General features: G+C 36.5%; 1 protein-coding gene across 3 annotated transcripts in view; it reads left to right on the top strand.

The window, feature by feature from the left end:
* GBE1 (1,4-alpha-glucan branching enzyme 1) overlaps positions 1–10,096 on the top strand; it is a 283,451-nt gene extending 273,355 nt beyond the window's left edge. For all 3 annotated transcript variants that reach the window (XM_082460430.1, XM_082460431.1, XM_082460432.1), the window contains one exon: positions 7,438–10,096. In XM_082460430.1, coding sequence (XP_082316556.1) covers positions 7,438–7,494 — 57 coding nt within the window. In that variant the 3' untranslated portion in view covers positions 7,495–10,096. The remainder of the gene's footprint in view (positions 1–7,437) is intronic.
* The last annotated feature ends 3,680 nt before the right edge of the window (positions 10,097–13,776 follow it).

Below are 13,776 nucleotides of genomic sequence, written 5' to 3' on the forward strand. Positions count from 1 at the left end.
TGGTTGTAGGTTGTTCTCTTTCATCACTTTAAATATATTGTACCAGTCCCTTCTGGCTTGCAAAGTTTCTGCTAAGAAATCAGCTGTTAACCTTATGGGAGTTCCCTTGTACGTTATTTGTCATTCTTCCCTTGTTGCTTTTAATAATTTTTCTTTGTCTTTAATTTTTGTCAGTTTGATTACTATATGCCTTGGCGTGTTTCTCCTTGGATTTATCCTGCCTGGGACTCTCTGCACTTCCTGGACTTGGATGGCTACTTACTTTCCCATGTGACAGAAGTTTTCAATTATAGTGTCTTGAAATGTTTTCTCAGGTCCTTTCTCTCTCTCTCTCTTCTCCTTCTGGGGCCCCTATAATGTAAATGTTTGTGCATTTCATGTTGTCCCAGAGGTCTCTTAGACTGTCTTCATTTCTTTTCATTCTTTTTTCTTTATTCTGTTCTGTGGCAGTGAATTCCACCATTCTGTCTTCCAGGTCACTTATCTGTTCTTCTGCCTCAGTTATTCTGCTATTGATTCCTTCTAGTGTATTTTTCATTTCAGTTATTGTATTTTCATCTCTGTCTGTTTGTTCTTTAATTCTTCTAGGTCTTTGTTAAACATTTCTTACATCTTCTTGATCCTTGCCTCCATTCTTTTTCCAAGGTCCTAGGTCATCTTCACTATATTTATTCTGAATTCTTTTTCTGGAAGGTTGCCTATCTCTACTTCATTTAGTTGTTTTTCTGGGGTTTTATCTTGTTCCTTCATCTGGGACATAGTCCTCTGCCTTTTCATTTTGTCTATCTTTCTGTCATTGTGGTTTTCATTCTGCAGGCTGCCGGTTTGTAGCTCTTCTTGCTTCTGCTGTCTGCCCTCTGGTGGATGAGGCTATCTAAGAGGCTTGTGCCAGCTTCCTGATGATAGGGACCGGTGGTGGGTAGAGCTGGGTGTTGCTCTGGTGGGCAGAGCTCAGTAAAACTGTAATCCGCTTGTCTGCTGATGGGTGGGGCTGTGTTCCTTCCCTGGTGGTTGTTTGGCCTGAGGTGACCCAGCACTGGAGCCTGCAGGCTCTTTGGTGGGGCTAATGGCAGACTCTCAGAGACCTCAAGCCAATGAATACTTCCCAGAACTTCTGCTGCCAGTGTCCTTGTCCCCGTGGTGAGCCACAGCCACCCCCTGCCTCTGCAGGAGACCCTCCGGACACTAGCAGGTAGGTCTGGTTTAGTCTCCTATGGGGTCACTGCTCTTTCCCCCGGGTCCTGATGTGCACATTACTTTGTGTGTGCCCTCTAAGTGTGGAGTCTCTGTTTCCCCCCTGTCCTGTCGAAGTCCTGCAATCAAATCCCACTAGCCTTCAAAGTCCAGTTCTCTGGGGATTCCTCCTCCCATTGCTGGACCCCAGGTTGGGAAGCCTGACGTGGGACTCAGAACCTTCACTCCAGTAGGTGGACTTCTGTGGTTTAATTGTTCTCCAGTTTGTGAGTTGCCCACCCAGTGGTTATGAGATTTGATTTTATCATGATTGCGCCCCTCCTACCATTTCATTGCGGCTTCTCCTTTGTCTCTGGATGTGGGGTATCTTTTTTGGGGAGTTCCAGTGTCTTTCTGTCGATGATTGTTCAGCAATTAGTTTTGGTTCTAGTGCTCTTGCAAGAGGGAGTAAGTGCATGTCCTTCTACTCTGCCATCTTGAACCAATCTAGGAATGACTCATTTTAAATAAGTCTTTAGACTCCAGATGAAGTGATCACTGGTTTTAATGTAAAAATAAGGGAACCCAATAAATCAACTGTACTTCAATTAAGAAAAAAATTGGTTGGTGGTTAGGGATAATTTCTTAAGCAAGGTATGTGTACCTAAAATATTCATTATAGTATTTCATATATTTTTGTATATGACATTGTGATTTTTGTAATAATTTATATTAACACAATAAAATAATATAATAAAATTTTTTAAAAGAATAAGGGAGCCCAAGTAGACCTGAAAATCCAATAAAACAGATTCGTTCTTACCAGAGTTATCCTTCAAAGAGCCAAAGAAAAAAATTACATTAATATACGTACCTAATATAAGAATGCATCATCATAATGGAACTCTTTATTAAACTGATCAATATGTGCTGGGATCCAATCAGGTTTCTTGAACATAACCCTAAGTGCTCTAGGTCTCATTCGACCACCTTCTGCCTCCCACATGCCTTGAATAAAGAGGGAAGGGGAGAAAAAAATGTAAGTTTTTTTCTTTTCCATGAAATTTCTGTCTATCATAAATAGTACACTGTATTTGCCAAAGCTTAATTTGCAAGCTCAATAATCCAAAGGATCTGCTGATTAAGTGTCAAATCTGTTTTCAAAGATAGCAACAAACAGAGCTCAAAGGAATCTTAAAATAGTCATATATGCTATAGTCATATATGCAGCATCACCAGGTACCATCCCGGTGTCTTCTTTATATGCTCCATCAGTTGAAACTGTGAAGCCAGAGGAGAACTGCATGTGTACTACTGTTGAAACGTATATGCTAAGGTCGGAATATCTCACAAATGCCAAGAAGCTATAGGGCAGAACTTTTCCATTCTTCTTTACTGACAGTTTTTGGAACTCTATTTTAGCATAATGATTTCTCTATATTTTGGTTCCTGATATAGGAACTTATATTAACCTATATCTTAATCAGTGCACGAGGAGGGGCAGGGGTGCTCTCTTTCTCTTTTCTGATTCATAAATTCAAATTCCATGGCACAAATGGAAGAGCAGAGATTATTGAACCTGAAATGAATTAGATTCCTTTACAATAACTTAAGCAGTCTTAATGGTGAAATGTGAATAAAGCAATAGTTTCAGCATCTATTACTTTGCCTATTAATCTCCTTATCCTTAAGAAGTAGATCTGTTTATTCCCATTCTAAATTTAGTGATTCAAAGGTAGACTTTTAGTTTAAATTGGGCATTTGGCATAGAGGTATCTTTCTTGTCCCTCAGTTGTAGGCATTGAAAATATAAATTAAGTTGGGAAATGTTTTTTGCTCTATCCAGAATTATGAAAATGTTTAGTTTTTTTTCAGACAAAATCAATTTTGATTCTTAAAGTTTACTCTTTTTCATATTCTAAATTAAATGAGATAATATATACTTCTACATTAATAAGATTTTTTTCTTAGAAAATATTTTATGAACTAAAGCATGTATGTGAAAAGTAAAATTATTTTATATGTCACCCTTATTTTTCAAAATAATTTTTGATTTTTTTATGACAAGTGTATATATATATATAGATTGTTAAGGGTCTAATGCCCTTTTCGTCAAATGATGTTATCACTCTGATTATGTGCTATTGCTAACTTCTACAATTTCTAAGAACATTTCAAAATTTGCCTTTTAAGTATTTAAAGTTATTTTCAAATTTTCTGTTTTCAAATTTTTGACAGGCTGTTTGCAAAAATTGTGTAATTAATCTTTGTAACTCAATTTTGACCCTAGAAGAACATAATACTTTGCCTGGATGACATAATATAGTAGATTATTGTGTGGTCAGTTATTTTTTGAGCCATACTAATGGTTTGCATAGTGATTAAGTCATTAAGGTAGTCAAAGTAATTGGGTAGATTAGCATGCATTTTGACTCTCTTAATAAATGAACTGGATTATAATGCGGCATTCTGATTCCTTGTGAAGAATGGACTATAAAGATAGCTAGAAAAAATGAAATTCATGGCTCTACATTACGCTGTCTCACATGTTCTTCATGTGATCCTAGCTACAAAATGTTTACGGCCTAATGGTTAGTAAGTGGGCCTAGTGAACATGTTTATCAGCATATTTTATTTGTGATGTGTGTACTAAATGGTTTCTATATACATATACTTAAATATGAGTTGTTCGTATTTAAATATAAGCATTTATGTTTAAATCTACTTAAAATATGTTCATATTTCTTTTGCCGTATGAATCAAAACTATTTATAGAATTAAAATTGTAAATTGAGATTTACAGAGCCAATATTAGCACTAAATTATATAGAGTCCCCAAATTGTTCATGTCTGTAATTGTCTCATCATAAGGATTAGCTCTAATTATCTTAAGTCCTTTAGTATAATTGGTAATCATTTCCTAACTACTAAGAACACTGATTTATATACTCAGAACCCTAATAAAGAAGAAAACTCCAAAATCCATAAATAGCCATAGTTAAGAAAAATCCGTTGCTTGGGGAAATTCCTTCATGTCGCCTATACTGCAGGGGCTCTAAAGCAACATGAACACATTCTGGTAATTAACACTGCAGTGAAAAAGTATAATTACACAATATTCCCATTTATGATATTGTACAATTATCAACTGATGGTTTTTGAGCAGATAGTATTAAGAGGTCTCTAAGTGTGGCTGGAATTGGCATCATAAAGGTCCTTATATAAAATGGCCAGCATCATTGAGAGAGAATTCTTGGAGGATTTTTTTAACCATTAAATGACAAAATAGGAAACTCAATGCATTTATTGCAAACCTTGAAGTCCTTATGTCATCCAGTTTGTCTTACACTTAAATTTGGGCTAGCTAAAATACCAGAGATCACAGAGAGTAAGACTGCTTCTAAATTATCAGCTTATAGTTATTCATATTTCATTAATGAAATCTGTATGAGGTTATGAATCAGAGTAGATATCAAAAGTGCATAAGATCCAGTAAGAGATTGAGGTGACGTGTCCTGGTATATCACTGTGCCACACTGAGCAGGAACTTATCATTTTTTCTCCTAGGCCTGACTTGTGTGTTTCATTGCTTCTTTCTCAGGAGACTTGGGCTAATCAGAATATTTTTATCTGCATATAGGACCAAATAATATCAGAGAAATGTTTTTAAGGTAAAGGAAACTGAAATTCTTTTCTCTAGTTTCCGGTGCTGCTGAGAAATTTAGATTGGTCTTCAGTTTTAGAACGGCCCTAACAGAACAATTTAGAACCATTCTGATTATAACCTGCTGTCCCACTGATTAGTTACACCTAGTTACTATGATTCCTCAAACTAAACAGCTAGAATAAGTACATAGCAAATTCCTTTAGAACGGCAGGACAACTGTCTCTTGATTCATGCCTGTTTTGAGAAGACCTGGAGAGAGAAATGATTGAATCTGATTGTTGATTTCTTTTTTTTCTCCTCTTTTGCTTTGGTCTGTTGTTGCTTTAGTCTGTAGTGTCATTGTGGAAATAGGCCATCCTTTGGACTGGATTTGTCCGGACCATTGGTAATAGTCCTGCTTTGTTCATGAGTACCTCCAGCTTTCTTTTGTTGAACCAATCTTATAACATCTTACCTATCACAGTCAAAGAGAAACTATCGAATGGAAAAGATTATATTAGCAATTAAATCATGATGTGGTTTTATATGACATTAAAAACAATGTGTAAATTGTAGGGAAACTGATTATGGCATTGAAATACGTGGGTTCCCCACACTTAATGACTGCAAGGATGTAATATTTATCTTTTGGAAGTACTGGATTGCAAATCAGACTGTGAGACATTGAGTTACCCAGTAAACTGTTAGCATTTGTGAAATTTTTCTCAGATGACCATGTTCTTTTCCTAAATCACTGTTACTTTTGATTCAAGATTAGAAAAACTGCACAGGGAGATCAGCTCAGAGCTTTGTGACCACCTAGAGGGGTGAGATAGGGAGGGTGGGAGGGAGGGAGACGCAAGAGGGAAGAGATATGGGAACATATGTATATGTATAACTGATTCACTTTGTTATAAAGCAGAAACTAACACACCATTGTAAAGCAATTATACTCCAATAAAGATGTTAAAAAAAAAGAAAGATTAGAAAAACTGTTCCCTAGTTGTTACATTCATAATATAAATTTCTCAAAATTCCATCATTTAAAAACTGCTTTAATCTTTAATGTTCAAAGCTAACCAGCTGTACTGGTGTATCTTATTTTTTTTAAACAGTTGTAAGAGGTCTTTATCACGGAAACCTCAAGGGAAAACATTGTGTTCATTTGCAGAGTTGACATGCATTGGACATACAATGGTCTCAGTCAATGAAAATCAGCTGTTCTGTTCGTTATTTTTTTTTTCCTAAAGCCCTGTTTGCTTTGCATCTTTCATTCCAGTTCTAAACTATAAAAGCCTTCTTCTTTTTTTATTTTAACCATCAGTCAAGTTTTCAGTTAAAGTGACTGAAAATAGTAAAATATTCACAAAGTCCGAAATGAAGAGATACTGTCACAATGAAGACAGCAATCTGTAATATTATTTTTACTGTTTGCTTTGTTAATAGTAATTAAATATGTATAAAACAGCACATAGATAAGCCTCAAGCAGTTCAGATCACTTCTCAGCTTTACAAAAATTATTTTAGATGTAAGTGTATTAAAGAATATCTTGTGAAATATGCACATATTGATCCCTCTATTACTTACTCCATCATTCATTCTTTTATTTAGTCATCATTGGCACCTACTTTGTCCATTGGCACCTACTAAAATTTAGAAATGTGAAGATATATGGCCTATACCCTGGTAAACCTCATGGTCTAGTGGGAAGGATTGATCATAAACTTGAAAAAGAATTACAAATTGTTAAGTGTTCAGAAAAAAACAAAAATGGTGCTGTGATAGGAAATGGCATGGAGACACCATCAGATCTAGAGTTATCAAGGAACACCTCTCCGTGGAACTGGGATTTTTCAAGATCTAAGAGATAGGGAACTAGCCAGGTAAAGAGTGCTCTGAACAGAGGGGCAGGCAGGGGCCAAGACCAAGAGGAAGGGAAGGATGTGGAGTGTTCAAGGAACAGGAAGGGCCCTGTGGCCAGAGCCTGGTGAGGGGAGAAGGGGTAAGTGAAGAGCAGATCTGAGATGGGAGCTGTACCTTTTCAAGAAGGAGCTGAGTCAGGACTCCGCGGGGCAGGCAAAGAATGTGGATTGTGTTTTCGGTGCAGTGGCAAGCTTCTTGATTGATTTAAATTGGGTTGGGGCCTAAAATACACTTAGGATACCTTATACTGTTACCATTAAGGTTTTGTTCTTAAAATAACAGGAGAAAACACAAACCAGAGCGATACTGAAAGTGTCTTGATGTGAGCAATCTTTTGGATGTTACTTTTATTCCCCTGAATAGAATAACATTGTGAACTGGAGGGCAGCCTTCCTTCACCACCTGATAGCGCCCAAAAAGAGCAGCCAGGGCTATTTCTGTCCCTAGTGTCTGAGGAGCATTGGTTTTTGTAAAGCGTATGGAGCCCTCTAGCGGTGACTGTTTTAAAGGAGTCTTACATTGATGCCAGAACTGTTGGAACTGTGGGATTTGAGTTTCCTCAGAGCCAGTAGAATTGTAAAGGTAACTGTAATTTAGGCAAATGTGAAACTGCATCATGCCTCAGTCGCTCTGACATGATGACATCACGCCCAGTTTTTCTTTCAAATGCACTGACTCTATTGTGTTGACTTAGGTGTACATTCCAAACCGAGTGGCCCTCATCCTTCAGAATGTGGACCTACCAAACTGAAGAGATCTGATTTCAGCTCCAGCAAAGAAAGATGTGCACTTTGTTTTCCCATGCTTGTTGTCCCAGAGCTTGTAATGTGTAAGCTTTTCAAAATATATTTGTCTAGCCTAAATGTCAAATGTCTGAAATTCAATACTGGTTTATGAAAATGAATGTCAAACTTTTCTTTAAGGAGGAGAGGGGAGCATATTTTTTGAAATTTTGGAGATCCTAGACTATATTTTCCAGCCATCTGAACAGCTAGGATCCTCAAAGGAAGTGTGATATATCATGTCTTCAAACAGTTTTGCCTTACAGGCCAATTATTTAGTCCTTTTAAGTTCAGATTTGAATCATGTGTCACGTTTGATTACTTCTGTTGAATGTATACAGCATTTTTTTTAAGGCGGATATTTGGTGACTTTATTTGTTCTGGTATCTCTTGGTCTAAATTACAAAATACTAAGATTGTTACTCTCCTTTTTCAAATTGTGTTTAGAAATACTGTAATAAGTATATAATAATAATATAAAACTAATAATTGTGTCAAAGATAAAAGTCGTTGCCTATGAACTCATCCATGCCTTATTTTGCATAAGTTTTATCTTGTGATCTCTTGTTCATTTAGTATCTTGGTAGATGCTAATATCTTCATTTCTGAAGGCCTGACTTGGTAATTGTAACATTTCAGAAACTATCTTTTACTTCCAGTCAATAAAAAAAAAATTGAGAAATTGCCTTTGATAATGTTTATTTTGCTATGATGTTATGGGGATTGATTTAAAGTGAATATTAAATTGCCTCTCTCAACTCTGAGACCTTCCCCACATATGCGCACATTGCACGATGGACGAGGTGTAGGGATTAATACTATTTTTTTTCTTTAGGTACTATTTGGTAACTTGAAATTATACTAAATAACTCAGATATCTAAGCTACTTTTGAGCTCTAAACCTCAACACTTTTAGAAGCTGAATTTACTATCTCAACTCCGTGGGATACTCCATCATGAAATTGCCCCTTGGTTTATTAAATAGCAGGCCACAGGTAATTCATTCATAACTGAGAAATTATGATGCATTTATGAGACATAAAGTATCTGTCACTTTTTAAAAGACTTAATATTTTCCTTTACATTAATACTGACTGCTTCTTTTTTTGTTTGTTTTTAGCTTATCATGACTAATAAGGAGTACATGAAAGTCTATTAAAAACTGGTTCAGTAATGGAAGAGATTAGCAAAAGAGACTTCCTTTTATAGCTAAACCTGCATATTAACCATCTTTCTTATAACTTGAGTAAAGCCTTGAATCTAGGTCTGACACATGTTATTTGCCTTAATTTCAAAAGTACAGTAATAGTTTGATTTCCTGACAGCAATGCCAGATGATGATGACACACGTTAGGAAAGACTACTGAAAGCCTTCTGTAATGCTTTTCCCCTTACAGATGTGTTATTAACATTTTAGCACTGCCATGGTTTGTGTACTGTGCCTGTTATTGATAATAACATGATGTGCAACCATGATGTTTTGTGTTCTACCTTATAATTTCTTACCTTTGCATTTCTTATGTATAAAGAGATATACTAATTTTCTATCGTGACTCTTTAAAAAATGACACATTACTTCACACCTAGAACTCGTTTTTTTGTTTGTTTGTTTTTTTGACTTCAGCCTCTGTGGAAAGTCACAAAGACCAGAGTAGTTATATGCTATATTTTCATTATGTTGATTGACCTTACTATTATGGTCTTTAGATTTCACAGTGTAAAGTTCGAATTTAACAATGTAATGTAAGTTAATTGCCTTTGTCAAGTGTTCCCCCTGCCACAAGAACAATAAACAGTTGTTTTAGGTGTGAAACATAAAAATACATGCAAAGAAATAAAATATTGAGTCCAAATAGAATGTAATAGTTGGATTTTTCTTCCCTGTCGTAGCAAACAGCCTTTATAGAACAGTTTAATATTTGTACTATATTTCACTTTACATCTTCATTTTTGATTCAGTAGCATTCTCACCATCATGTAGTCCAGTGAGAAGTTTTTTCTTTTTACTGGTTACACTTTTCAATAATCACAACAGAGAGATGCAAAATTTTACTCTGTCTGCCTTATAATAATGGTCTTTTCCTCTGCTGTGTTTATTACCAACATCAAAAATGAGAGTGATCTATCTTTGTTGGCTTTTTTAGGATAAATATTTTTACTGTTTTAATTTTTTATGTTCTAGAAAACACGGATGAGTACAGATGTCTTTCCATCATTTTTTAATATTAGCAAGTATTAGTAATTGCTCTATTATCCAAAAGAGAATTTACCCCTCATGCTAATGGTGCTGGATGTTTTAGTTTAATATTAGCTTACTCAGAAAATACCATAGTTTTTAATAATCAAAACTTGCACTGTAAACATTTTTCCTGGAATGTTTCTCACTTTATAGCACTTGAATCCTGAGGGTCAACTCCTTTCATATTTTCTTTTCTGTACCTTTGATGTTTCTCACTTTGCCCTGTTCTTAGCTGATGTATTCATCTCTAACATAAAATGAGGGATTTAGCCACCATGTTCCTCAAGATCAAAAAATAACCAGTGACAATAAACTGACTTTTCTCATAGCAACTGTAAAAGAATGCATGTAGTTTTTCCTCTGACTCCACACTCCCCTTAGCAATATCAACTCAACATTTGTCACCCATCAGGGTTATAGCCATTGCTATGCGGGCTCATACAGGAGGTTGTCTGGATAAGGAGCCTATTCTTCAAATAATACAGGAGAGAGAGCAGATAGATCTGGGGGAAGCAATGAAGGGTAATGTGTTTTCCTCTAGTGTTCTGCTTGCAGCTTCAGGGCAAATATCTTTTCACTGTCTCTGGTCCTGCAGCCATTGAATCAGGTGATGAAAGCATCATAAAATAGGTTTCCTATTGCTCTTCCTGTTTAGAATGAACCAGAGCAGACATACCTGATAGAAAGCAAAACAGGGAAGCAGTTTTCTGCCTGGCCTTGCACCTCTCAGATTATTTCTTTTTGCCTGTTTTGAATCATGTCCTGAACTAGGGTTCTTTACAGTGGTGGGGTTTCATTAATCTACACATTCCTTATAGGGAGACAAGCACTGAGCTATGAACTTTGCTAGGTAGAATATTCTGATGAAAGAAAATAGAAATCTAAGGCACAGCAATGTCATGTCCTTTACGCGATAGAGTTCATTTATCATTCACAATGTGTGAGACTTGAAATGTAGATAAATTTTCCCACTAAAGCCAGCCTTCAGGGGGAAAAAAAATCATACGAACTCCCTACTAATTTTTCTGCTCTATTATCTTATTAGTGGTGATTTGTAGAGAATTGCAGAGAAACATTCATACTTTAGGGCAGAATTTCTTAATTGGTAGTATGAAGAATTAAGATACAGTAGTTATAAGTGTTTTTGTCTCCATAATTTAAAATATTACATCTGGATTTTAACTCTTGGCAAAAACTATGCAGAGAATGTGATGTTTATTTACATGAAAAAAAGGGATTCTGTGATAGATCTGCTTATACCAAAGGGCGTGTCATTCACAAGTTTACTTATTACTTGCAGGTTTTTTTGTCATTTCTGCTGGACCAGAGAGACGTCTTTGACCCTCATATAAGCTTGCATAGACTGTTTCACCTAGAAGCCTGCACTGAGCGTTAAAAGAAGTGTGTGATACAATGGTTAGGAGACCTGAGTTCAAGTTATAGCTCTTAATTCCCAGTGCCTCATTTTAGAAAGCACTCAGTGACTTTTCCGTGGTTTTAAGACAATTAGTAAAAAAAGAGCATCGTCATTGGTTTTGTAAATGGCTGTTGTTTGATCGATAGCTACATGGATGGTGAGTCAGCATTTGGAGACATTTTCCAAGTTTGTTGTCAGGAACACACTGTCACCATCACCTGCCACTTGTCTGTCCTTCAAGGCTTCTGCACTGTTATCCGTACTGTCCCAGGCAGGGGGTGTGGGCTGCTTTACAGAGGAGGGAATTTTGCATTTCCTCCACCACTGCAGATGACCGAAACATCAGTCCTCCTCCACCACTGCTTTTATGTTTTTATTTTAGCTTCTTCTCTGAAGGCACTAGAAAGTCCCAGTGAATTCCTTCTCGTGCAATCAGTGTACTGCCCCCTTAGTGTCTCAGCTACTCTCAGACTCTGCTCTTAGGTAACCCCTTACGAATAAAAGTTAGCAACCTCTTAATGGTAACCAGTAGATCAGGGTAAACTGTACACAAAGTGAAATAGCCACAGGTGCCCTCCAGTGAGACACAGCGACCAGGTGTCGAGGGTCTCTATTTCTTTCCTTCTTCCCCTTCTGTCACAGCCCAGTATACGCTGCTGGCAGGAGGAATAAATGACAGAGGAAACTTAAGAACTGCAAAAGAGAGCTCATGGTTTAGAAGCAGTTTGGCCCATCATTTTTTGGATTGAAAGTCTGTACTGTCATCAGAAACACACATCTTCATTAAGTAAATATTTGCACAAAAGTAATTTCTTGAAGAAAGCAGAAAGTTATCAACCATCAATCTGTAATTTCCACAGTTGTCTGGTACTTACAAAAAGACAATGGAAAGCAGAAAACTAACAAAATAGCTATCACGCAAAACTACTTTGCTGCACAAGGATATAAATTAAACGAGGTAAGTGTTCAAATTATTTGTGCATACTTGTCTAAGTTAATATGGGAAACAGCTGTAAATGTATGAATAAAAAACCCTTCTGACATATATGTATTTATAGTATATGCATGGGTGTGTGAATACACACAGACATACATATAATTTGTAAGTAAGCTGAAAACTCACAAAGTTCACTGATTCCAAAATTTATATGGCCGTATTAAGAGCATCAATCTGAACAAGAGTGATTTCGTTTGGATTCGAAGAAGTTTGCAAATCTTGCAATAAAATGCAATATATATGTCTTAATCCTTTTAGGGAATTTCTCACCTCAACCTATTTGGCTATAAGTCTTTTGTTTTTCCTCTAGAAAGAGAGGAGGGCGGAAATGAAATAGCTTTATTGCTTCTTGATTTATATCCACTAGGGATTCTTTTTAACTGAGTTTGTAGTGTCACCTTCCATTCACCCCAGTAATATAAATAATGAAAAACACTGCATGTAATTTCATTTCACAGATGCCTCTAGCCACGTTGTCAACTATTGATTAAAACCAATCATATGATACAGAGGTCCCTCCTCCAACACATACACACAGAGTCACTCCCTATCCCCTTTAATCTTTCTTACGATAAGTGGGCATCACTCAGCTGTATAGAAACAGCAGTAGTATGCCTAATTCTACTAATTACAAGCAGATATACACATCTATATATCAATATCTCTCTCTATATATATATATATAGATTTTTTTTTTTTTAAAGACATACTGCATTGGCTACCATGTGTTGAGTGCTTTCTTGTTACTATGCCCTGTGCTGACACTTAGTACACATTATCACTGAGTCTGCTGAACTCTGAAAAATGATGATTATTATCGTTGTTTGGGTCTAGGCTCATGCTCACCCAACTCACTCTGCTGTCTTCCATCATGGACCACTGATGATCTCTGGATCAAGGGTAAAAATTTGACGCTCTCATTTGTATTGTCTGTTTGTCTTTTTTTTGGCCTCACGGCTTGTGGGATCTTAGTTCCCCAACCTAGGATCAAACCCAGGCCCCCCACAGTGGAAGTACAGAGTCCTAACCACTGGACCACCAGGGAATTCTCTTGTTTGTCTTTAGTTGGATTTGAATGTCTTCGCTGGGGGAAGTGGATGGCATTTGAAGCCAAACTAGGGCCTGTAATGCCCCACACTCTGTGGCAAGATAGTATTCAAGTTCCAGGAATTATTTTTGTCATGTGTTGCATAGAAACAAAAATTTAAAAGAGCTTGAACCCATCTTCCAGATCCTGGTTTCTAGTGTTATTTTCCAAAAGAATGAACCAGGATTCCTTGGAGAAATAGCTGATTCTAGGACTGGGTAGGGAATATACAAGATAAGCCTGGGGCTTCTTATAGTGCCAGAAAGTAGGGAGATGCCCCCAGATCAAAAGAATGGAGTGTGTCAAAGGGAAACAGGGGTTAATTGAAAGGCACTCAATGGTCATACCTGAAATAATTTGAGCAATAAAATAAATATTGTGTTATTGTGTAATGTATAATATAAATATCTATGAATTCATACTGATATAAATGATTGAGTAAATAAATAAATGGGGAGAAGAGATAAATCTCCTGTACAGGAGAATGATGAAGATTTTCATAGACACTCCC

Source organism: Balaenoptera physalus, assembly GCF_965194825.1.
Source record: "Balaenoptera physalus genome assembly, chromosome: 4".
Lineage (NCBI taxonomy): Eukaryota > Metazoa > Chordata > Mammalia > Artiodactyla > Balaenopteridae > Balaenoptera > Balaenoptera physalus.